Source organism: Lampris incognitus, chromosome 21, assembly GCF_029633865.1.
Source record: "Lampris incognitus isolate fLamInc1 chromosome 21, fLamInc1.hap2, whole genome shotgun sequence".
Classification (NCBI taxonomy): Eukaryota; Metazoa; Chordata; class Actinopteri; order Lampriformes; family Lampridae; genus Lampris; species Lampris incognitus.
In genome coordinates, this window is record NC_079231.1 from 6,299,800 (window position 1) to 6,323,484 (window position 23,685).

The 23,685-nt window shown below is 45.2% G+C and overlaps 2 protein-coding genes across 2 annotated transcripts; one reads left to right on the forward strand and one right to left on the reverse strand.

The window, feature by feature from the left end:
• The first annotated feature begins 398 nt into the window (after window positions 1-398).
• Window positions 399-9,042, forward strand: LOC130131833 (retinol dehydrogenase 16-like). Its single transcript, XM_056301612.1, has 5 exons — window positions 399-472; window positions 2,829-3,143; window positions 4,451-4,709; window positions 4,855-5,018; window positions 7,614-9,042. Exons 2-5 carry the CDS (start codon window positions 2,831-2,833, stop codon window positions 7,835-7,837), a joined length of 960 nt encoding a protein of 319 aa, XP_056157587.1. The 5' UTR covers window positions 399-472; window positions 2,829-2,830; the 3' UTR covers window positions 7,838-9,042.
• Window positions 9,043-9,160: 118 nt separating this feature from the next.
• On the reverse strand, window positions 9,161-13,090 carry LOC130131832 (ATP synthase subunit beta, mitochondrial). Its single transcript, XM_056301611.1, has 10 exons — window positions 12,950-13,090; window positions 12,025-12,198; window positions 11,738-11,912; window positions 11,405-11,526; window positions 11,061-11,245; window positions 10,771-10,929; window positions 10,386-10,508; window positions 10,051-10,263; window positions 9,761-9,962; window positions 9,161-9,637 (listed from the first exon to the last, which is right to left on the reverse strand). Exons 1-10 carry the CDS (start codon window positions 13,050-13,052, stop codon window positions 9,540-9,542), a joined length of 1,554 nt encoding a protein of 517 aa, XP_056157586.1. The 5' UTR covers window positions 13,053-13,090; the 3' UTR covers window positions 9,161-9,539.
• Between the last annotated feature and the right edge of the window lie 10,595 nt (window positions 13,091-23,685).

Sequence of the window (23,685 nt, forward strand, 5' to 3'; positions counted from 1 at the left end):
GGTTGTTTTAAATGTGCGATATAAATAAACTTGCGCACCTACTTGTACATATTATCAGGTTGATAATGAACGCAAAGCAATTACCTGTCTTATTCCACAACACCGCATTCTGTGCACATATACCTCAGCTATAGTTACAAAATGAAATGGATTTTGGGGGGGGGACGCAAAAACAGCCCTATCCCCCCCCCCAACACACACACACACACACACACACACACACACACACACACATGTCCCTATAACATAGCTCCGCAGCCGTAAGAGGGTGCATTTCACGACACGGGTGCATATTATGGCGCGACACGGCGGGGCTCGGGAATTAATGAGCGCGGGAGGGGGGCGGGGCTAATGCTGCCCTTGGCAGGGTTCAGCGGCGCAGGGGGGCCGGACTTTGTTCTTCCTGAAGTCGCGCTGGTCCCGCTGTGCTTCGCCGCGGCTCTTCGGTCAGGACGGTCGCGCTCCCCGACAGGTAGGCTTGGACTCTTGTCGTGAAGAATCTTTGGCGATGAGCCAAACTAAATTGATAATGACGTTTCGTGTAAAAGAATGAAAGGAGGTTTTTCGGCTCAGGCGGTTGATTATTTGCTGCGGTAGTTTCCTACCGGTAAAATCTTGTCAATTTACGACACGCTGACCCCATGCTGACCCCATGCTGTGGATAAGTATTGCCAGTGGACTGTCCCATAGGCACGTATCCTACAGGGACAGGGGCCTGGCGGTAGACTTGATAAATGTATTCTGGACTGGACAACATCTGGTCTACAGCGGACTTGAGGTCACTTTTGAAATTCAGATCAATCGAGTCCCGTTTGCGTTTTCGTTATACTATCATCAGCATTTGGCCTGTCACTCTGTCCACGAGTTAGCGGTTAAGTAGATGGGTGGAATGAGGTCAGGGGCGTCACCAGAGTTTAAGCCCCGGGGTGGGTGGGGACTCAGGCCCTGCTTTGGGGGGGGGGCATTGTCCACTTTGAGCGTGGACTACAGATCTTCTACTCATGTTTTCGTAATGTGTGTGTGTGTGTGTGGTGTTTGTGTGTGTGTGTGTGTGTGTGTGTGTGTTAGTGTAGATAGTGGGACCGAAAACCAAAGAATTTATGATCCTAATTCTTTTTGGAGGTGGTAGGTATTGTCTCAGAGAGTAAAGGAAAAATCCCAGAAAACTAAAATTATGCATCATTATGCAAAATATGCATTTTTCTAAAAATGGCTAAAAAAACACTTTTCTCAGCATTTCAGATGATTCTGAGCATCTTTGATTTTCTCACCTGTATAAAAAAAAATTTCTGGGACTTGGAAATGTTTTGGCATTTTGCAAAATATGCATTTTTGCAAAAATGCACTAATGATCCAATTTTTTTTTGGAGGTGGTAAGTATTGTTCCAGAGAGGACCCGAAAAATAGCAGAAAATTAAAATGATTATGCATAATTATGCAAAATATGCATTTATCTAAAAATGGCTAAAAACAACCACTTTTCCCAGCATTTCAGAATATTCTGAGCATCTTTGATTTTTTTCACCTATATAAAAAAAATGTTCTGGGACTTAAAAATGTTTTGGCATTATACAAAATAAATGCATTTTTGCAAAAATGCACTTATGAGCCTTTTTTTTTTGGAGGTGGTAGGTATTGTTCCAGAGAGGACCAGAAAAATAGCAGAAAATTAAAAGGATTATGCATAATTATGCAAAATATGCATTTTCTAAAAATGGCTGAAAACCACTTTTCTCAGCATTTCAGAGGATTCTGAGCATCTTTGATTTTTTTTCACCTATATAAAAAAAATGTTCTGGGACTTAGAAATGTTTTGGCATTATACAAAATAAATGCATTTTCGCAAAAATGCACTTATGATCCTAATTTTTTTTTTGGAGGTGGTAGGTATTGTTCCAGAGAGGACCAGAAAAATAGCAGAAAATTAAAATGATTATGCATAATTATGCAAAATATGCATTTTCTAAAAATGGCTAAAAAACCACTTTTCTCGGCATTTCAGGTGATTCTGAGCATTTAGGGGGAGGGAGTTGGAGTTGGAGTGGGGGGGGTTAGGGGCAGGGGGAGGGGAAGGCGGTTAGCTGGCAGGATGGAGAGGAGGGAGATTTAGACGGGTGGAGAACCAAACCGCTACATTGTAGCGGGGTTCTTCTAGTGTGATTTATATTTTTCATTGGCACCGCTGGCATGACACTATTCTATAATTACCGTGTGGTGCTCCGTGATGCCAGTCGTTAACGTTTGAGTGCGTCTGCCGATTGCTGACTTTCTTGTGCGTCACTTTAGCTGATGCTAAATAAATAAGTGTGAACGTAGGTGTAAAAAAAACAAGGGATTTTAAACCAATTTACTAGATCATCTTGAGCAGACATTAGAATACTGCTCGATCAATACCCAGTATGCGAGTCTAACAGACACATGGGATTGATTGCATCGCTTCACTGTTGAACTTTTGGGGACCCAGAACACTGGTTTTGCACGTTTGCTCAGTGTCTTTGTGCATAAACAAGACCTATCTATGTTTTAAAGCTGTTAGTAAAGCAAATGTTCCACACGATAGGTCCTAACTACTCCCCATACATTTGGGTTTTTTTTTAACACAAATGGCAATTAATTATATTTAGTGTCAGGTGTTCCAGACAACTTGGGGCCATTTTAGACCTGAATGAATTAGAATGTAATTAACTACCTGGCACAATGTAAAACCAGCAGTAGTTTGGGGTCCCCAAGGACTGAATCGAAAACCCCGTGCTCTAATGTATACTGAGTAAAATTGGCTAAATGGTCATCTAGAGAATAAACTAGTCATTTCTCCCTCTGCTATATAGCCATGTACCTGTACTTTTTGGGCTTGGTGGCGCTCTACTACTTGTACCGCTGGGTCAAGGAGATGCCCAGGGTCTCTGACAAGGCCAACAAATATGTCTACATCACTGGCTGTGACTCCGGTTTTGGCAACCTCCTGGCCAGACACTTGGACAAGCAGGGCTTTAGTGTGATCGCCGCCTGTTTCACGGAGAAAGGGGAGGAGGACCTGAAGAAGTCCTGCTCCGGCAAGCTGACCACAACTCACCTGGATGTCAGGAAAAATGACAGCATCACCAAAGTGGCGGACATGATCAACGACAAAGTGGGAGAACGCGGTGAGTTGGTTGCTTTTGTTTTGCTAGTTGTCTTCTTTTTTTTTTTTTTTTACATGTGTGTGCTGTATGGGAAGAGACATAAATGTAATAATCAAGGCTAACCACTGACTGGTTTAGTGCATTGGAGCAGGACATGGGTTTACATGTCGGCTTGTTGTCTGAACTGGGCTTCTGTGTGAATCAGGGTTCCCATGTATTTCTGGAAACCTGGAAATGTATAGTCTAGTTTTTCAGTCGTGGAAAACACCTGGGAAAAAAATGATCAAATTGATCAAATATCCTGGAAATATTATTAAGGTCGTGGAAAACTATAAACACAAGTTATAAAATGGTATCCTACCCGCTGAGATAGCATATTTTTTATTTTATTTTTGTACATAACCTTTTTATTAGATAGTGCAGTGAAAAAATAGAGAGGTAATGGGGAGAGCGAGAGGGGGTAAGACTTACCTCTGGATTCGAACCAGCAACGTTGCGGCCGTGTGATACGTACTCTAACCAATTTGGCTAGAGACAACACATTTTCTAATGACTTTCAGCCGAGTTCACACATTTACAGCCACAATTTTAGCTGGTGAGATTGCAAATGAATGTTTGACGTTTGGGTGGTATATTCATTAACCATTTAAAAGTTACAGTCTATTTAGGGCGATCACATTAGGTACGCTTGCTTCGTACCATGCCTGATTACAATTGCCCCCCCACCCCAGCAGTCAGTTTCACATTAGTAATGTTGTTCCGCAGATTTCAGAGGAGACGGGCAGCGTTTAGAGATGCCCTTGTAGCATAGCAGTCCACCTCCCATGTTTTGGTCCGGTTGTTTTCACGCCTGAGGCAAATCGTACCCGAGTACACATGAACGCGAGACCATTTTTTCAAGTGGACACCGGAACCATACCCGGGTACGGTCCACAGTGTTCACGCTGCTCAAACAAACTGGACTTTTGGGGTCGGTTAACTCTGTCTAGGACACGTTGGCATGCAACGTCACCTATGTTGCATGCCAAGCCTGGGGGCAGCACAGGTTGAAAAAACAAAAAGTAGATCACTTTTCAACTTCAGTTGACAAGCGAACACTGAGTAATATGTCTTTGCGTTAGCAACAGCTGTAATGTATATCCTAGCAGAAGTCCTGGAAAATGATTTCTTAAAAAGAGTGGGAACCCTGGTGAATGTTTGCTCTGGATTACTGTATAGGGACTGTTACATCATATCCTGAGTATCTGCAAATGCATTTACACTATGGAAATACTACGTTGAATATAATCTGGGATAACTGTTTGGATGACCTCTGTCTGACCGTGCAGGCCTGTGGGCAGTCGTAAACAACGCCGGCGTTTCCGTTCCTTCCGCTCCCTGCGACTGGCTGACCATCGACGACTACAAGTCCATGCTGGATGTGAACCTGAACGGGGTCATCGCCGTGACCCTGAGCGTCCTGCCGCTGATAAAGAAGGCGAGGGGAAGGGTGGTCAACGTCGCCAGTGTGTTTGGAAGAATCAGCGCCACGGGGGGCCCGTATGTCGTCTCCAAGTATGGCGTGGAGGGCTTCAACGACAGCCTCAGGCGAGCAGAGTGTTTTATGCAGATTTGAATAGTTAGATTAAGTCAATCAGTGGATTGTTTTCAATTACTTTTTTTTTTTTTCTTGTAAATACCCCAGTTTGTACATGAACTTACAATGTTGTTTTGTCTTGTTTTTTTTCTTTAGAAGAGACATGATTCCTTTTTGCGTTAAGGTCCTTTGCATTGAACCAGGCTTTTTCAAGACGTCCGTGACTGATGCTGCCATCCTGGGCAAGAATATCAAAATGTTGTGGGACAAAATGTCCCAAGAAGTCAGAGACGACTATGGATCAGATTATCTCGCCAAAGGTAAGTTTGGGTTGTTTCATACGAAGTAGCGTTACTCCAGAAAGTGGATACAGCACACCTGAGACGTCAGCTTGTAAATGGAAAAAATGTGATGAAACATAAAAATGTCATGGTAAAAGAGTTGCTGGGAGATAGGTTGAAAACCAGCCAGAAATAAGGGTGAGAGTAATGGTTCTACCATGAATTGAGACAAATTTGAAAAATCGCATATCTCTCTGATTAAAAGTCGGATTGCTGGGGCATCCGGGTAGCATAGTGGTCTATTCTGTTGCCAATATTAAATGAACATGGAATGTATTAAATGAGATTATTAAAAAAGGAAGTGAGAATGCAGGATACCCTAACCATTTCCTGACTAAAAATAATTCAACTATGACATGGCCATGGTTACAAATGAGTTCAGTAAGTTTTTTTGTCAGTGTCGGTCCTGATTTGGCTGAGGAAATTGCAAAGACCGGTAGCGGGGATAATGTGGAAAGCAAGAAAATATCTGTTAAAGAATCCATATTTATAAGGGGAACAAATGAAAAAGAAATTATTAACACAGTTAAAATTTTCAAGAACAAGAAGTCCACTGACTGGAATGGAATAGACATGTTTATGGTTAAAAATATCATCGAATGCATTGCAAAACCTTTGTCTCACATCTGCAACCAATCCCTACAAACCGGTGTTTTTCCCAACAAAATAAAAACAGCCAAAGTCATACCAATCTATATGTCTGGTGATAAACGCATCCTTTCAAATTACAGACCTGTTTCCTTGCTTCCACAGTTCTCAAAAATACTAGAAAAAATATACTTTTCAAGAATACATGATTTCACCACAAAACATAATGTACTGTATGATCAGCAATATGGTTTCAGAGCAAACAGAACAACTGCATTTGCACTTATACAATTTATAGATGAAATAACAGTGGCAATAGAAAACAAAAAAATATGCAATAAGGATATTTCTGGATCTAAAAAAATTGACACCGTAGACCATGAATTATTACAGAAAAAAAACTACAGTCATGTGGAATTAGAGGAACAGCACTCTCCTGGTTAACCAGCTATCTAAAAGACAGATATCAATATGTTGAATTACAAAACTTCAAGTCTCACCTACTGCAAGTCACATGTGAGGTCCCCCAGGGCTCAGTGTTGGGACCATTACTGTTTATTCTTTATATAAACAATATTTGTGAAGTGTCTGAATCGCTGAAAGCCATTGTATTTGCTGATGACACTTTTATTTTGCTGGGGGGATAATCTGGATCAACTCCTGGATATAGTGGAAAAGGAACTGATGAAGTTAAAGACGTGGTTTGATGCAAACAAACTAATACTGAATCTAAGTTAAAAAAAAATTAGAATCTTTGGTAACCATAAAATTAACTCAAATAAGAAACTCATGATTAACAATGTAGAAATAGAAAGAGTGACTGAAATTAAATTTCTTTGGGTAATAGTGGACAAAAAATTATGTTGGAAACCACATATAAATTATACCAAGGCTAAAGTATCCAAATCAATCGCAATACTATTCAAAGTCAAAGATCTTCTAAAATCAAGCCCCACTTTACACCTTGTTCTGTTCCCTCACACTTCCATACATCACCTACCGTGTGGAAGTGTGGGGGAACGCATATGAAACCGACACCGATTCAATCTTCATTATTCAAAAAAAAGAGCCATAAGGATGGTAAACGAAGCCAATTACAGAGAACCAACAAACCAACTCTTTATCAAACTAAAAACACTAAAATTCAAAGATCTGGTGGACTTTAAAACTGCTGAAATCATGTACAAAGTATTAAATCATGAAGTACCCAACAGGATCCAGGGGATATGGGATGGAGCTTTGAGAGCTTGTTTGAGTTGTTCTTGAGTTGTTTAAATGTTGCTCTGCGCTTGCTTTGATTGCTTTGTTCTTGTTCTGTTGAATGAATTGTCTCTGTTTGATTTACTATACGTCATGGTCACTGGTGGTAGATGATTGGAGTTTTCATTTAAATCACACAGTTCAGTGTTGAAATATTAAAATAGAAAAAGGGGGTAGGACTAGAAAGGTTTTTAACTTCTGCCTATTCCTTTTCGAACTGCCGAGATTTGAAACGATGTTTTAACGTTCGAAATAAACCGAATAAACTAAACTAAACTACCAATACACGGAACCAACACGCCGGTTCGAATCCCCGTGTTACCTCTGGCTTGGTCAGGCGTCCCTGCAGACAAAATTGGCCGTATCTGCAGGTGGGAAGCCGAATGTGGGCGTGTGTCCTGGTCACTGCACCAGCGCCTCCTCTGGGCGCCTGTTCAGGGGGAGGGGGAACTGGGGGGGAATAGCGGGAACTTCCCACGCCCTACGTCCCCCCCTGGTGAAACTCCTCACTGTCAGGTGAAAAGAAGCGGCTGGCGACTCCGCATGTATCGGAGGAGGCATGTGGTGGTCTGCAGCCCTCCCTGGACCGGCAGAGGGGGGGTGGCGCAGTAACCAGGACGGCTCGGAAGAGCGGGGTGATTGGCCGGGTACAATTGGGGAGGGAAATGCAAAAAACAAGTTGGATTGCTCAACAAGCTTTGTGTGGTTCATTATTTTCCCTCTTAGTGGATGTGATGATGAAGACGAAGCTGGCCCAGTTGTCCGACGGGGATCTGATGAAGGTTGTCAGCTGTATGGAGCACGCTGTATCCGCAGTTCACCCCCGGACCCGCTACTCGCCGGGCTGGGACGCCAAGATCTTCTGGCTGCCGCTGTCTTATATGCCGACTTGTGTGGCCGATTACCTCCTGCGGAAAGAAGCCATTCCCCTGGCAAAGTCTGTCCAATAAGACTGCAAGTATTGTCACCGTGTGCCTTGTCGCTGCTGCAAGGGATGTACACATGTCCTCTTTAATCAATTTTTTTTACTCATATTTCATTCTCTTCCACATCCTGGGCCACAATACAGGCACACCGCTTGACCAAAGGTCCATTCATTCCTTTATTCACCATTTCAGCTGCTCTTGTAATGAAGCTGTACAATAATAAACTTGCATTCAGCGAAGGCCGGGATGAAATTTGGATGTTGTCATGTTGTGATATCCAGTTTTGTTATCTAAATTAATGTTAAGGGTCTATTACCTAAAAATTGGGTCTGAAACATTTGAGAGAAGTTGATTTGAAAACTAGTTGTGGTTTGATATTACTATATTTTACAATACCAAACCATTGAATATGATGGACCTCGGTTGGACTCTTAGACAGGGTATTTTTGCATATGTAAGCAGATATCATCACATATCAATACTGTATAACATCACCGATGAGGACTGTCCTGATAATATTTTCCATATTGCCCAGCACTACATCCAGTCTATCTTCCTCCCTTCTCAAAAGTAGAACCTAATCGGGGTTTGACATGAGTCAAGAACCGTGCAACTGGACATAGCTTTCTCATCAAGGGTAAAACAGAGAGGTAATTTCAAAGTCCCTCATATCTACAAGATAATGTTCACTCAAACCAATCTTCTTGACCTTGCCATGGAGATAGGGGTCTGTAAATGGTTAAGTATTAGTAATAAAGTGGTACCTCACTCACTCAGTGCATTTCAATGGCAGAAACAGCAGATCAAGGTTGGTTCTGTCCCGGAATTGCCATGTTAATTTCAAGACCACTTGATATAGTCAAAATTCAGTGTGAGAACAAGTGTACCACATTGTATTTAAAACCTAGTATACCAACCAGCATGCACATCTTAAATGCTTGTAATGGGACGGTTTGTTACTGCCTACCAACCTTTGTGCTCACATAAAAACTAACACGTACAATCTGTAAGCCACTGGTCATGAAATGACTTGAGGCTTACCCCAAAGCGTGACTTTTTGATCAGGGTTATTTTCCTCTGCCAGACTTTTTAATAATTGTGTCATTGACCGTTTGTCCAAACTTGCAATCAAGTCTGGAACTATTTGCTATGCAAGTTATGCAATTTGAGTTGTGAGGAAACGCTTTACTTAAAACAACTTTCCACAAAACTGATTAGTTTTACATGTTCTTTCAGGTAAGATGTGCCTTGACAATGAGCACTTCTGACAAGTGTTACGGTCTTGACATGCAAATCAGTTCTACATTTGTTAAATCTGTCACCCAAACAATAATAATAAAAAAACCGTGTTTTTAACAGCTGCTTTATTTGTCAACCAAGCTGCAGAACAGTACAGATAGCACAACATGGCTCTTGGATGCCCTCTTGTGGTCAGGGTGATTATGGACAGCCATCTCATGAAGTCACTCATTAGGAGCAAGCTATTGTTTTCACTACAACATATCGAAGCTTAGGAAATACAAAATTTGACACGTTGTAGTTTTATGTAAAGACAGATCTTTATTCCACTTTTCTGTCATTGGAAACATTAAATAGAACTTTCGGGATGACGACAGGTACATTTTTATGCATTTATGACGTTTTACAAACCAAGTGCCTCCTACCACAGGACCTCTTCCTTTCTCCCCCCCCCCCCCCCCCTCAACAGTTAAGATTGTTCTGATGTTTATGAATGCTCCTCTGCCAACTTCTCAGCCTTCTGGACGACCTCCTCGATGGGGCCCACCATGTAGAAGGCCTGCTCAGGAAGAGCATCATACTCACCTGTGAGAAAATGAAAGGTAAGAACTTAGGTGCACTTGGACAGGTGTATTTGGATACCCCTGTACCTTGGACTTGAGAGCATTAAGATTTAAAATCTCCTTGCTCAGATTACAGTATACGTACCACCAAGGATACTCTGGAAGCCCTTGATTGTTTCCTTGAGGGGCACCAGCTTGCCCATGTGTCCAGTGAAAACCTCAGCCACCTGGAAGGGCTGGGACAGGAAACGCTGGATCTTGCGGGCACGGGCCACAGTTAGCTTGTCCTCCTCAGACAACTCATCCATACCCAGGATGGCAATGATATCCTGCAGGGATTTGTAGTCCTGAAAGAGAGTGTAGACAACAAAAAAGGTTGGCTCATTTCAAGTCTGTATACTAGAGCGACTAACACCGATTGTCAAGACAACAAACCTGGAGGATTTTCTGCACGCCACGGGCGACGTCGTAGTGCTCAGCTCCAACGATGTTGGGGTCCATGATACGGGAGGTAGAGTCAAGGGGATCGACAGCAGGGTAGATACCCAGCTCAGCGATGGCACGGGACAACACAGTGGTGGCATCCAAGTGAGCAAAGGTGGTGGCAGGGGCAGGATCAGTCAAGTCATCAGCAGGCACATAGATGGCCTTGGTAAGAAAAGTTATAGCATGAGATTCTCAAATACCCTAACAATTTACATACACAGGTTTTCACTATTGGATATTATTGTTTCAAAATACATGCATGTTGGGGGGGGGGGGCTGCTTACCTGCACAGAGGTGATAGAACCCTTTTTAGTGGTGGTAATTCTCTCCTGCATGGTACCCATGTCTGTGGCCAGGGTGGGCTGGTAACCCACAGCAGAGGGGATACGACCCAGCAGAGCAGACACCTGGAAAAAAAAAGTCATGATATGACTGAGTATTAAATTTAACTTATGATGTTCAGTTCAGATTCACCGCCTTCTGGTATCTAGAGATAAATACCAAGTGTAAATGTTTGATTGCATGAAAACAACTTTCACAAATGTGATCAAGTTGTTGGTTCCAATATTGTAAATTGGGAAAATCCCATAGCTCATCTGGAAAATTAAGCACTCCAGTAAGTTATTCTGCTAAACCACAGTGGGACGGAAAGCTTTGACCTGTACAAACCTCAGAGCCAGCCTGTGTGAAGCGGAAGATGTTGTCAATGAAGAGCAGCACATCCTGACCTTCCTGGTCACGGAAGTATTCAGCAACGGTCAGTCCAGTCAGAGCCACTCTGGCACGGGCGCCTGGGGGCTCGTTCATCTGTCCGTACACCAGCGCCACCTAGCAGGGAGGAGTATGGGTGGAGGTCAGCAGGGGCATCAGTAACAGTCAAAAGGTGAGCCATTTTACATTCACTACCAACAGCTCTTTGCTAGTTGAGATTTCTTATGGAGGCCAGCTAAAATCCTCACCTTGGAGGTGGTGTCCTTCAGGTTGATGACACCAGACTCAATCATTTCATGGTACAAGTCATTTCCCTCACGGGTACGTTCTCCCACTCCGGCAAACACTGAGTAACCACCATGGGCCTTGGCCACGTTGTTGATCAGCTCCATGATCAATACGGTCTTGCCGACACCAGCACCACCGAACAGACCTGTTTCAATGGCAAACATGGTAGACTGGAATTACAGATTACTTTATATTAGGTAAATAACTGCAAACCAATAGCCTAAAAACAAGTATTTAGGTTAATGTCAATGCTTTGGAATGTTCTGCCAAATATCTACTTCACAAGTTTCTTTGTCATACAGACCGATCTTTCCTCCCTTGGCATAGGGGGCCAGCAGATCCACCACCTTGATGCCAGTCACCAGAATCTCCTGTTCCACACTCATGTCAGTGAATTCTGGGGCTTCGGCGTGGATGGGGGCGGTCCTGTGAAAAAAAAATTGCTTTTAGTCTACGGCTCTATCAACAGGTTGCCCGAGCAGAAGAATGAAGAGCCATTTGCAAGCAGAAATTGCACCGGTTATATTATTTTACTATTGCACATTTGTTTGGTCTTCGAGTCCGAATCCCTCGAGTACCCCGAAACACAAGCTACAGAAGAGCCATCAAAATGACTTTGCAGGTTTTTTGAACTCACTGCTTGGTGGAGATGGGACCCCTCTCATCAATGGGCTCGCCGATGACGTTCATAATTCTGCCCAAGGTCTCAGGACCCACTGGGATTCTGATGGGGGCGCCTGTGTCCAATACTTTCTGCCCACGGACCAGACCCTCTGTACCGTCCATAGCAATGGTACGCACGGTGTTCTCACCTGTTTATGGACGCATTACAATGTGTTAAGTTGCAGCTCGTCAATGGCAGTTGAGATTAGCAATTAAAAACACCAAACCCATGTAGCGGCACACGTCATCCAAAGCGCTCACCCAGATGCTGTGCCACCTCCAGGACCAGCCTAGACTCACGGCCGCTGACTTCCAGGGCGTTGAGGATGGGAGGGAGGCCCTCGTCGAACTGCACGTCGACCACGGCGCCGATGACAGCCACGATCCGACCGTTGGCGATGGCCGCGGCGGCAGCCGGCGCGACATAGTCTCTCCCTGCAACGGGTTCCCAAACAGCATGTGACTTTCAAAATACAGCCATGCCTTCACACCCCCCCCCCCCCGGAGCCGACCTCGCTGCGTCTACCGTAGCCAAGCTGCGGGCAGTGCACGCGGACAAACGCAGGAACGTCAATCAATGTCAAGCGGGTCAACCGTTTCCCGAAACGGCGTGGTAATCCCTGGACTGGACTAATATACGCAGCTCTGCCAAGGGACGCCGAGAAAGTAACCCCCCGCCCCCCGAAATGCATCCAGACGTTAGAGACAGCCTATGTCCGAGCCGGCCCGACATCCGAATGAATGAGCTGAATGGCCCGTCATTACGAGAAACACAACTTTAATGTGTAGTGGCCCACATGGCGTCGTCTGACGACTCGAGCTAACTTGGCAGACGTCAGTTAAACCAGAAGGACCCACCAGTCTATAGACGCAGCCCAGAGGCAACCCCGCCGCCTCGCACGTCGAGACAAATAAAGGTCATTGCTGTCCGCACCGAAATATCGGAACCTACGTATGACGAGATCGCCAATATCACCTTTTAGGTGCAGAAACACACACATGCCGACCACTTATACCCGAAAACGTTGCCGCAACTCAACCGTTTGACGTTGTGACATTGCGGCCTGCTCCACCGACACGGCGGCCGGCTATCACCGGCTAGCATGAGCCTTCCGACAGCAGGAGACGTGGCGCTCCTCGGAACATTTCTCCTCCAAAAAACACGTCCGACGCGCGGAAGACTTACGGGAAAGCACAGCTGGGGATCCAGCGAGGGCCTTCAGGGGCTGGAGCCCAGGCTTGAGAGCCTGAAGCGCCCCGGTGCAGCAGCGTCCCACGGCTCCTAACATTGCTTTCAAAATGGCTGAAGGTGGAAAGAGACGGCGGAACGGGCTCGTTTTATAGTCGACGATCGTGCGCCTGCGCACAGCGTTAGAGACTTCGGCGCATGCGTAAAGCGACGACGGACCCCCCCGCCCCCCAAGATGACATTCTGTCCTTTACCGACGTCTCCGAGCGATGGATGGGACGTAATCGTAGCGTAATGCCGAGCTCCGAGACAAATAACGCGTGCAGAAGTTCATATTTACCGAAAAATGTGTGCATTTTAATATTTTTAATTGCTCTCCCCCCATAGCGTTTGTCTGATGAGCTTTACTCAGGGGTGCAGCACAAAATTCTGGGCCCCCATACATGAGCCATGCTCAAGCCCACTTGGCTCTGCTGCCTCGGGACGCCTGCTTGCCCCGTCGCTCAGAGGCCCCCCCCCCCCCCCCCCCTGCTGCCGATCGACCCGGTCCCGGCTCGGTTCTGTCCTGGCCCCACAGTGGTGGAATGAACTCCCCGCCCGTCTTTCGCCTCTTTAAGCACTACTACTCTGTTACTTGTTCTTAGCACTTATTGTATTCACTCATTAAAAAAAAACCCAAAACCATTTGGTAACACTTCAGTATGGGGAACGTAGTCACCATTAATTAGGTGCTTATCAGCATGCAAATTAGCAACATATCGACTCTTACTTGCTCATTATTACGTACTCATTAATGCCTTATTCTGCATGGCCTTATTATGCAACCGGGAAGCCATTAACTATGAGTTTTCCCTCTATAACCTCAGAAGTATTGCTTATTAGTAGTACCATCTCAATATGCTTTGCTTAGTATGGCCTTTATAAGGTGGTAGTACCACAAGAAGAGTTATTCTCCCTTACTAACACTTAATGAATATGCTCTGTTCTTACATAACAACACACAAAACTACAAGTGTTCATAGTGTTACATTACTCTAAATTAAGTTTTTGTTACTTAGAATATGTTCCCCATACTAAAGTGACATCCCGATCATTACTAATTCACTAGTAATTAAGTTTTTGTTACTTAGAGTATGTTCCCCATACTAAAGTGTTACCCAATTCTTCATCGCACTTTAACTTTAGCACTGGTTTTGCTCTTAGATGCTCGTTTAGAGAGAAGAGGCACTTATGACCTCTGATGACTAGTGGTTCTCCTGATTTCCTATGTTAAATGCACTTATAGTAAGTCGCTTTGGATAAAAGCGTCGGCTAAACGACGGTAATGTAAGAAGCAGTCTCTGTGGGTCCCTTTCTCCTTTTTTCTCTCACGCATCACTTTTTGTTAGCTCTAGCATACTGTATATTATTTACAATTACTGTACATTAATCTACTTTAACTTCACCTTAACCTAACTTAACTATCTTGCAGTGATTGCATCTGCTAAACCGTTTTGCATCTTTTGCGAGGGCATGAGAGCGGCCTCAGAGAGCCTCCACTATCTTCTTTAAGTCTCTCAACTGATATATTGAGCCAATTTTAACTGAAGTTATGACACTAATTAGTTAGAAATAAACATTTGCAAACCAAAACAAACTTTTAATTCCAGGCTTCCTGAGGGCCCCCCTCCCTTCTGGGCCCTGGTAGGTCCTCCTCCCCCCCCTACTACAATGCCGCTGTCTTTACTTATTTAACTGTGCTTCACCTATCTGAACACAATTGTATGGCTGACAGTTTTTCATGCTTCATCATTTATCATTTGCCATGAATTCTCTAAAAACCTGCTCAACTTTTGGAATATGTCTTACATTCAATGGATTAAGTTTACAGTTCAATTTATTAGTTTTTTGTTTGTCTGTTTGTTTTTTACTAAACCAACTTAATGCTACAGCAAATATGAGGATCATAAATCAGATTTCTATACCGGATTGGTCGAGACTTGGGTTACCAACGACTGCCACTGGTGCTGTTGGCCAGCAGGGTGCCAGTGGAAACTATGCTACTGTTGAGTGAAGGAGAAGAAAGAGGGGGAAGGCATGTCCAGAGGCAGCAGCAGAGGAGGAAGGGTAAGAGTGTGGAGGTGAGTCTGAATTTTTTTAAATGTTGGCACTATGACTGATAAAGAGAGAGAGAGCTGGCTGATATGATGGAGAGAAGGAAAGTAGATACACTGCATGTGGAAGAGACCAGGTGGAAGGGGCAGTAAGGCCAGGGGCATTGGAGGTGGGTTCAAACTCTTCTACTGTGGTGCAGATGGGAGGAGAAATGGGGTATGGGTAATCCTGAAGGAAAAGTATCTCAAGAGTGCGTTGGAAGTAAAGAGAGTGTCGGACGGAGTGATGAGTATGAAGCGGGAAATCGAAGGTTTGATGATGAATGTTATTGGTGCATATGCCCCGCAAGTTGAGTGTGAGATGGATGAGAAAGAAGAATTCTGGAGTGAGTTGGATGAAGTGGTGGAGAGGGTACCCAAGGAGGAGAGACTTGTGATTGGAGTGGACTTCTATGGGCATGTTGGTGAAGGGAACAGAGGTGATGGGTAGGTATGGTGTCAAGGAGAGGGATGCGGAAGGACAGATAGTGGTGGATTTTGCAAAAAGGATGGAAATGGCTGTGGTGAATATGTACTTCAAGAAGAGGGAGGAACACAGGGTGGCGTATAAGAGTAGAGGAAGGTGCACACAGGTGGACTTTACCTTATCTAGAAGGTGCAATCTGAAAGGGATTGGAGACTGCAAGGTGGTGACAGGGGAGAAGGTAGCTAGACAGCATTGGATGGTGGTCTGTAGGATGACTTTGGAGACCAAGAAGAGGAAGTGAGTGAAGGCACAGCCAAGGATGAAATGGTGGAAGTTGAAGAAGGAAGACTGTTGTTTGGAGTTCAGGCAGGAGGTAAGACAGGCACTGGGTGGTAGTGAAGAGTTGCCGGATGGCTGGAAAACCACTGCAGAAATAGTGAGGGAGACAGCTAGGAAGGTACTTGGTGTGTCATCTGGACAGAGGAAGGAAGACAAGGAGACTTGGTGGTGGAATGAGGAAGTACAGCAAAATATACAGAGGGAGAGGTTGGCAAAGAAGAAGTGGGATAGTTAGAGGGATGAAGGAAGTAGACAGGGGTACAAAGAGATGCAGCGTAAAGCAAAGAGAGAGGTGGCGAAGGCAAAGGAAAAGGTGTATGGTGAGTTGTATGACAGATTAGACACTAAGGAAGGAGAAAAGGACTTGTACCGATTGGCTAGACAGAGGGACCAAGCTGCAAAGGATGTGCAGCAAGTTAGGGCGATCAAGGATAGAGATGGAAATGTGCTGACAAGCGAGGAGAGTGTGTTGAGACGGTGGAAGGGGGACTTTGAGGGGCTGATGAATGAAGAAAATGAGAGAGAGAGAGAAGGTTGGATGATGTGGGGATAGTGAATCAGGAAGTGTGGTGGATTAACAAGGAGGAAGTGAGGGCAGCTACAAAGAGGGTGGAGAGTGGAAAGGTGATTGGTCCAGATGACATACCTACGGAGGTGTTTAGGAGAGATGGCAGTGGGGTTTTTAACTAGACTGTTTAACACAATCTTGGAAAGTGAGAGGATGCCTGAGGAGTGGAGAAGAAGCATACTGGTACCGATTTTCAAGAATAAGGGTGATGTGCAGAACTGTAACAACTACAGAGTTCAGCCACAGCATGAAGGTATGGGAAAGAGTAATAGAAGCTAGGTTAAGAGGAGAGGTGATGATTAGCAAGCAGCAGTATGGTTTCATGCCATGAAAGAGCACCACAGATGTAATGTTTGTTTTGAGAATGTTGATTGAGAAGTATAGAGAAGGCCAGAAGGAGTTACATTGTGTCTTTGTGGATTTAGAGAAAGCATACGACAGGGTGCCGAGAGAGGAGGTGTGGTATTGTACGAGGGAGTAGCAGAGAAGTATGTAGGAGTGGTGCAGGATATGTATGAGGGAAGTGTGACAATGGTGAGGTGTGTGGTTGGAATGACAGATGGGTTCAAGGTGGAGGTGGGATTACATCAAGGATCGGCTCTGAGCCCTTTCTTGTTTGCAATGGTGATGGACAGGTTGACGGACGAGATCAGGCAGGAGTCTCCGTGGACTATGATGTTCGTGGATGACATTGTGATCTGTAGCAAGAGTAGGGTGTAGGTTGAGGAGAGCCTGGAGAGGTGGAGGTATGCATGGGAGAGGCGAGAAATGAAAGTCAGTAGGAGTAAGAAGGAATACATGAGCGTGAACAAGAGGGAGGACAGCGGAATGGTGAGGATGCAAGGAGCAGAGGTGATGAAGGAGGATGAGTTTAAATACTTGGGGTCAACTGTACAAAGTAACGGGGAGTGCAGAAGAGAGGCGAAGGTGAGCGGTGCAGGCAGGGTGGAGTGGGTGGAGAAGAGTGTCAGGAGTGATTTGCGACAGAAGGGTACCAGCAAGAGTTAAAGGGAAGGTTTACAAGATGTAGGCAGGGTTAGAATTACCGTAGGGCCCGGGAGTGCTGACCGGACAAGTCCGTCGCACCTCTACAGGAAGCAAAAATAAAATGTCGGGGGAGCCCTATTAATATTGATAATTGAACTTTTTTCATGCATCTACACCAGTTAAAACAACAACAACAAAAAAATTGCGAGCATGTTTTTTTTTTGTCTCTCGTGTCTATAGGCTGTAATTATCCGCCACGCCAGAGGGGCGCTATTCACAGAACAAGCGCGTTTTTTTTCTCATTTCAAAGAAAAATGGTCGTTCGCTCTCGCGTAGGCGGGAACGGGTCCGTAACATTACGGCAGCAAACCGCAAATTTTGCTTGCTTTTTTTTACTTCAACCATACAAGTCGGCAACACTATTAAATAGCGTGGCAAATGTAACCGAGGGTCTGTAGATGTCGCCCATACTGTGTGAAAGTATAAAATAACAAATACGGAGGCTCCGCTTTCACACGAGGACCACTTTATTTGGATTCTCCCCCCAACGGAACTTCACAGCAACAACACCGCGTACAGCCCTTCCGCTCTCTCTCTTCAGCCTTCAAAATAAGAGCTCAAGGCATCTACTGTGGCAACAGCTTATAACAGGAACTTAAAATCGCTAACAGGCTAAGTCCAGAAAAATAGCTTACACAAATATGTCAAAGCGAAAGCCAAGTCGACCCGGGGGAAGTTTGGTTTTACTAAACTACCGAAAGAATCATCGAGTGACGGACCAGCCGCATGCTGCGTGAACCGAAGGGACGATCCTGAAAAGACCCGCGGTTGTAAGTGTACCCGGTTAGTTTCTTGCCCGGTGCGGGATTCGATACGGGGTGTACTGCACCACAAGGCGACATCGCTAACCGCTCGGCTAAAGGGTCAGACCCGTTAGCTAGGGGCTAACGTGTCTTATTAGTAGTTTACAGTCGTCACCCTCCCCGGAAGCGCGCCGTCGCGCTTTGTTCTTCCCGCGCTCCGAAGAGACTTCCGAGGATCTGCACACTTCCGGATCCCACCGCTGCCACCAACGTACCCGGTTATGTTCTTGCCCGGTGCGGGATTCGATACGGGGTGTACTGCACCACAAGGCGACGTCACTAACCGCTCGGCTGAAGGGTCAGACAACGGGTGTCTCCCCGCCTGCCGCCCAATGGCTGCCGGAATAGGCTCCAGCATCCCCGTGACCCTGAGAGCTGGATAAGCGGTTCAGATAATGGATGGATGGATGCTGAAGATGGAGCTGTCAGGCAAGAGGAAAAGAGGAAGGCCAAAGAGGAGGTTTATGGATGTGGCGAGGGAGGACGTGCAAGTGACTGGCATGACAGAGGAGGGTGCAGAGGACAGGAAGAGATGGAAACGGAGGATCCCCTGTGGCGACCCCTAATAGGAGCAGCCGGTAGTAGTAGTAGTAGTATCTCTTAACGCTACAGCTATAATGATAGTAGCACCTCCTTCCGTAAGAGCTCTGTTGAATTGGTCATTGTTGAAAGGGCAAAATTTACTCTAACATGAACGTCTCATATGGAAAAAAACAACATGTGGGAATGTGGGGTAGGGTTATTTTAGCAGAAATTACGTAATTATTTTCAAGTAAATCATTTGAGGTGTGCCTTTTGTCCACAATAATTTTGATCTGCAACTCAGCTCCTTCTAAAAGTGGTTTGAAATACAATTTCATTCCGGAACAATACTTTCCCGGAGCAATGGGACAAACACAGTGAAAGACAAATTTTAGCAATCGTCTAATAAAATACAAAGTACCTCATGAAACTTACATTTAGCTGTACCTGTACCATCTGCATAGATGGGGGGGGGGTATGATATATTGTAAGTATGTGCATCTATGCTGTCGTAAGACATTAAAATATTGCGTTTTGTTAATCGACATTAGAATTCCTCGTTGGTGAGAAATTTGACAAAATGTATTTTTCTGCACCCCCACCACTCTTCTCTCTTAGCCTCTCTCTCGCTTTCCATCACTTGGTGTCGTCCGTGTGCTTCAATTTGTACCTCCAAGTACAAACTTGGTCTTGTTCTGTTCTGTTCACAACCAAGTCACACAGCAGTTGTGCGGCACATCTGTGGCACCGTGTGTCCTTGTTTAATCACTCCGCTCATCATTTACAGGTGATTATCGCTGTATTAGGCTGACTGGAAATGCCCTTTCCTGTTTTTACTGCGGCCAACAAAATAGAAGAATCAGATGTTCTGTGGGTTAACCATAACCTTGACTTTATTTATAACATTAATGTGATTGGATAAGTAATAAGACAGCTGAGGCACCAAGACACCTGACTATAAACTGTCTCTGGAATTAAATCTCTGACCAGCATCACAATTAATTCCATCTGATGAAAATGCTTTGCAGGACTCGGAAGTCTTCAGATGGAAGATTGGTGAAGCCGGTCAGTGTCAGACTTTCAGAGAAAAGGTGAGCGAGCAGGTCACGATGTTGTTGTTATTATCATCGTTTTTAATCATTATCACTGTCATTGTTTTACAGTCAGACAACACGTACGAGGACGCGCCGACCTGTGGAGCCTTGCTGAAAACAACCAGGGTTTCTGTGCAGCCTTTGATGAGTAAGCACAGTGACATACACGTCATATAGGGCGCACACAAACACACGGGGCGCCGAGTGTTACCCTGTCAATTTCATGACGCACACACACACACGTTTGTACTTGCGAAGAGCCACATTGACTACTTTAATTCCCTAACCCTTACCCTAACTTAACCCTAAACCCAAGTCCGAACCCTGAAAGAGACCCTTAAGAAGTGAGGACTGGCCAAAATGTCCTCACTCTTCTTCTTCTTCTGGCTGCTCCCGTTAGGGGGCGCCACAGCGGATCACCCGTTTCCATCTCTTCCTGTCCTCTGCATCTTCCTCTGTCACACCAGCCACATGCATGTCCTCCTTCACCACATCCATAAACCTCCTCTTTGGCCTTCCTCTTCTCCTCTTCCCTGGCAGCTCCATATTCAGCATCCTTCTCCCAATATACCCAGCATCTCTCCTCCACACATGTCCAAACCATCTCAGTCTCGCCTCTCTTGCTTTGTCTCCAAACCGTCCAACCTGAGCTGTCCCTCTAATATAATCGTTTCTAATCCTGCCCTTCTTCATCACTCCCAATGAAAATCTTAGCATCTTCAACTCTGCCACCTCCAGCTCCACCTCCTGTCTTTTCATCAGTGCCACTGTCTCCAAACCATATAACATAGCTGGTCTCACTACCATCTTGTAAACCTTCCCTTTAACTCTTGCTGGTACCCTTCTGTCGCAAATCACTCCTGACACACTTCTCCACCCACTCCACCCTGCCTGCACGCTCGTCTTCACCTCTCTTCCGCACGCCGCGTTACTTGCAACAGTTGACCCCAAGTATTTAAACTCATCTATCTTCGTCACCTCTACTCCTTACATCCTCACCATTCCACTGTCCTCCCTGTCATTCCCGCATATGTACTCCATCCTGCTCCAACTGACTTCTCTCTTCTCTCCAGTGCATACCTCCACCTCTCCAGGCTCTCCTCAACCTGCTCCCCTACTGTCACTACAGCTCACGATGTCATCCACGAGCATCATAGTCAACGGAGACTCCTGCCTGATCTCGTCCGTCAACCTGTCCATCCCCACTGCAAACAAGAAAGGGCTCAGAGCCGATCCTTGACGTAATCCCACCCCCACCTTAAACCCATCTGTCATTCCCACCGCACACCTCACCACTGTCATACTGCTCTCGTACATATCCTGAACCACTCTTACATACCTCTCTGCCACTCCTGACTTCCTCATACAATACCATACCTCCTCTCTGGGCTCCCTGTCGTATGCTTTCTCTAAATCCAAAATGTCATCACTCTGATGGTCCAAAACTCAAATTTGTCCTCACAAAGATCGAAGTACAAGTGTACACACACACACACACACACACACGCACACACAGAGTTAAAACCTACAGTCGTTAGTCCATATAATTTCCACTAGATGGCGCTGTAGCACTTAAAAGAAATAGCCTGTTTTTCAGCCCCTCATGTACATGCACAAGTGTTGGTGTTTACAGGATTGCCATGTTTTCTCATTTTTCAGGATTTGAATAATAGACTACTCAATAGAATCCAGACTTGCAAACATCGTAAATCTGCATTTTCGTCTACGCTAACCAGCCTTAAGCGAACAATTTTTCTAACTGTTTCCAGCAAAACAGCTTTTTGAACTTACATTTCTCTCTCCTTATGATGATTTCCGTGGTCCAGTCCCTTTAGGGCACGTATGCGTAGAAAGACTGACACTACATTCCAGAGATGGTTTGGTCTGGCTGATAAGACGTAGTCTATGTTTTGTGTTATCATTATTATTATTCATACCTGCAGGAGATCATCCCCCCTGTTGCAGTTCTTCTCAACGGGGGGGAAAAAAAGGGATCATCTGTTTCATTTTGTCAACACAAAATATGTTTCAACTTTGGAGCCAATAAGAGCGTATACTAATCCATTCATAAAGTTAAAGATACAGTACTAGTCCAATTTTATGGTTTAATTCTTGTGGTGGAAATCGCTCGAAGGTCACAAAGGCATGCAAGCACAGGTTGGAAGTATGTTTTACAGGTAGTAATTTGATAATGTTAGCTTGTCGTGTGCCCTGTTCTCATCTGACATCCATATCCCGGATAGTGTTGGTCATGTAACGTCTCCGCTTCGCCTAAGCACGTCATCGAACTGTAAGGGATTCGGGGTATTTGGAGGAAACTTTTGCGAACATGCAAACTCCACCTGTCGGGGCTGTAGGAGATACCCCCCCTGCTGTGACGCAACCATGCTAACCGCTAAACCACAATCAGTCAAGTCAGAATCTAATCAAATTCAGCCCTCGCAGCACATCAGATATCCTTCGGAAAACACCTATCGATGTTAAAGAAGATAGCTCGTAGTTCATTTAGCATGCCTTGGCTTCTCTGGTGCTTGCAGGTGGCTGTCTGTGCACACACATAATGTCTGTGTTTGTCTACGGAAGCACCGCATATTTCACTTGAGCATCATTTCCACGCCAGAAACGTGAAGTCTGATGAACGATATCGAAACATCATTTACTCCAGCCCACAGCGGTGCAACGCACAGACAAAAACACATATTCAAGAACTGCAAGAACACATGTATCCAAACTAACACATATCTAAAAAAAAAAAGAAAAATAGAAAAAAAAATCACTGTCCAGGAGAACGAACGCCAACCAGGATGACTGTCAGAACTGCCGATGTGCATGAGCTAGCAGTTAGCTTAGCTTGCCCCGCTTCCGCGTCCTGTCAGACCGCCCTCGGTATTACCTCTTCGGGCACAGCTCCAGGCAGGGCCGTGGTCCCTGGGCCCACAGGATGCAGCAGACCAAGCTCTCCTAGTCAATCCAGCGCCTTCTCTCCCAGCCATCAAACCAAGACAAACTTAGACGTGGACGAAGACACTGCATGGACGGTGCTGGGTGAAGCCGCCGCAAACGTGAATTCACGCCACCACCTTCCCACACCGATACTGGGTGAGGTCACGGCAAACATGAATTTGCGTCCCACACCGCAAGAGGAAAGAGAGATGCCACAATACGCTCATTTTTTTGTCGTATCAGTCATTGTCCTGCATGCAGAAATCCATATACAGGGCAGGTTTGGGGTAACATGGACGGTCCGCTCTACGTACAAGCAACGGGAACCAAAATTAGGTCAGAAGTATATTTGACTGTTTCCTGGCACAAAAAAAAGTCGCATTTATTATACCTTCAATTTAGCTACATTGGGGCCTTCTGGAAAGATGGCCTGGTGGTATAGTGGTGTTGTCCACAACGTGTCATTATTTCAAGTGTTTAACAGCGAAAGGTGTTATCAGTGGAGTTAGGCCACTTGCTCCCTCTTTCATTACATCAGGCTGTTGTTAGCTGCAATGATTAGGTTAGCAAGTTCGGAGAAAAAGTTCAAAAGGCCATTCGGGTGCTGTGTGAACGGTGATGCTCTATCCTGCATACCGGGACGAGGTGGAGCGGCTGTCTGTGTGGTGCAGGGAAAATAACCTGATCCTCAACACCTCCAAGACAAAGGAGCTGATTATAGACGAAAGGAGGAACGAAACGGACAATCGTCCCCTTTTCATCGGCAGGGACTGTGTGGAGAGTTTGTCGGACTTCCGGTTTCGGGGCATACACGTAGAGGAGGGCCTGACCTGGAGCGTTAACACCACAGCGCTGGTT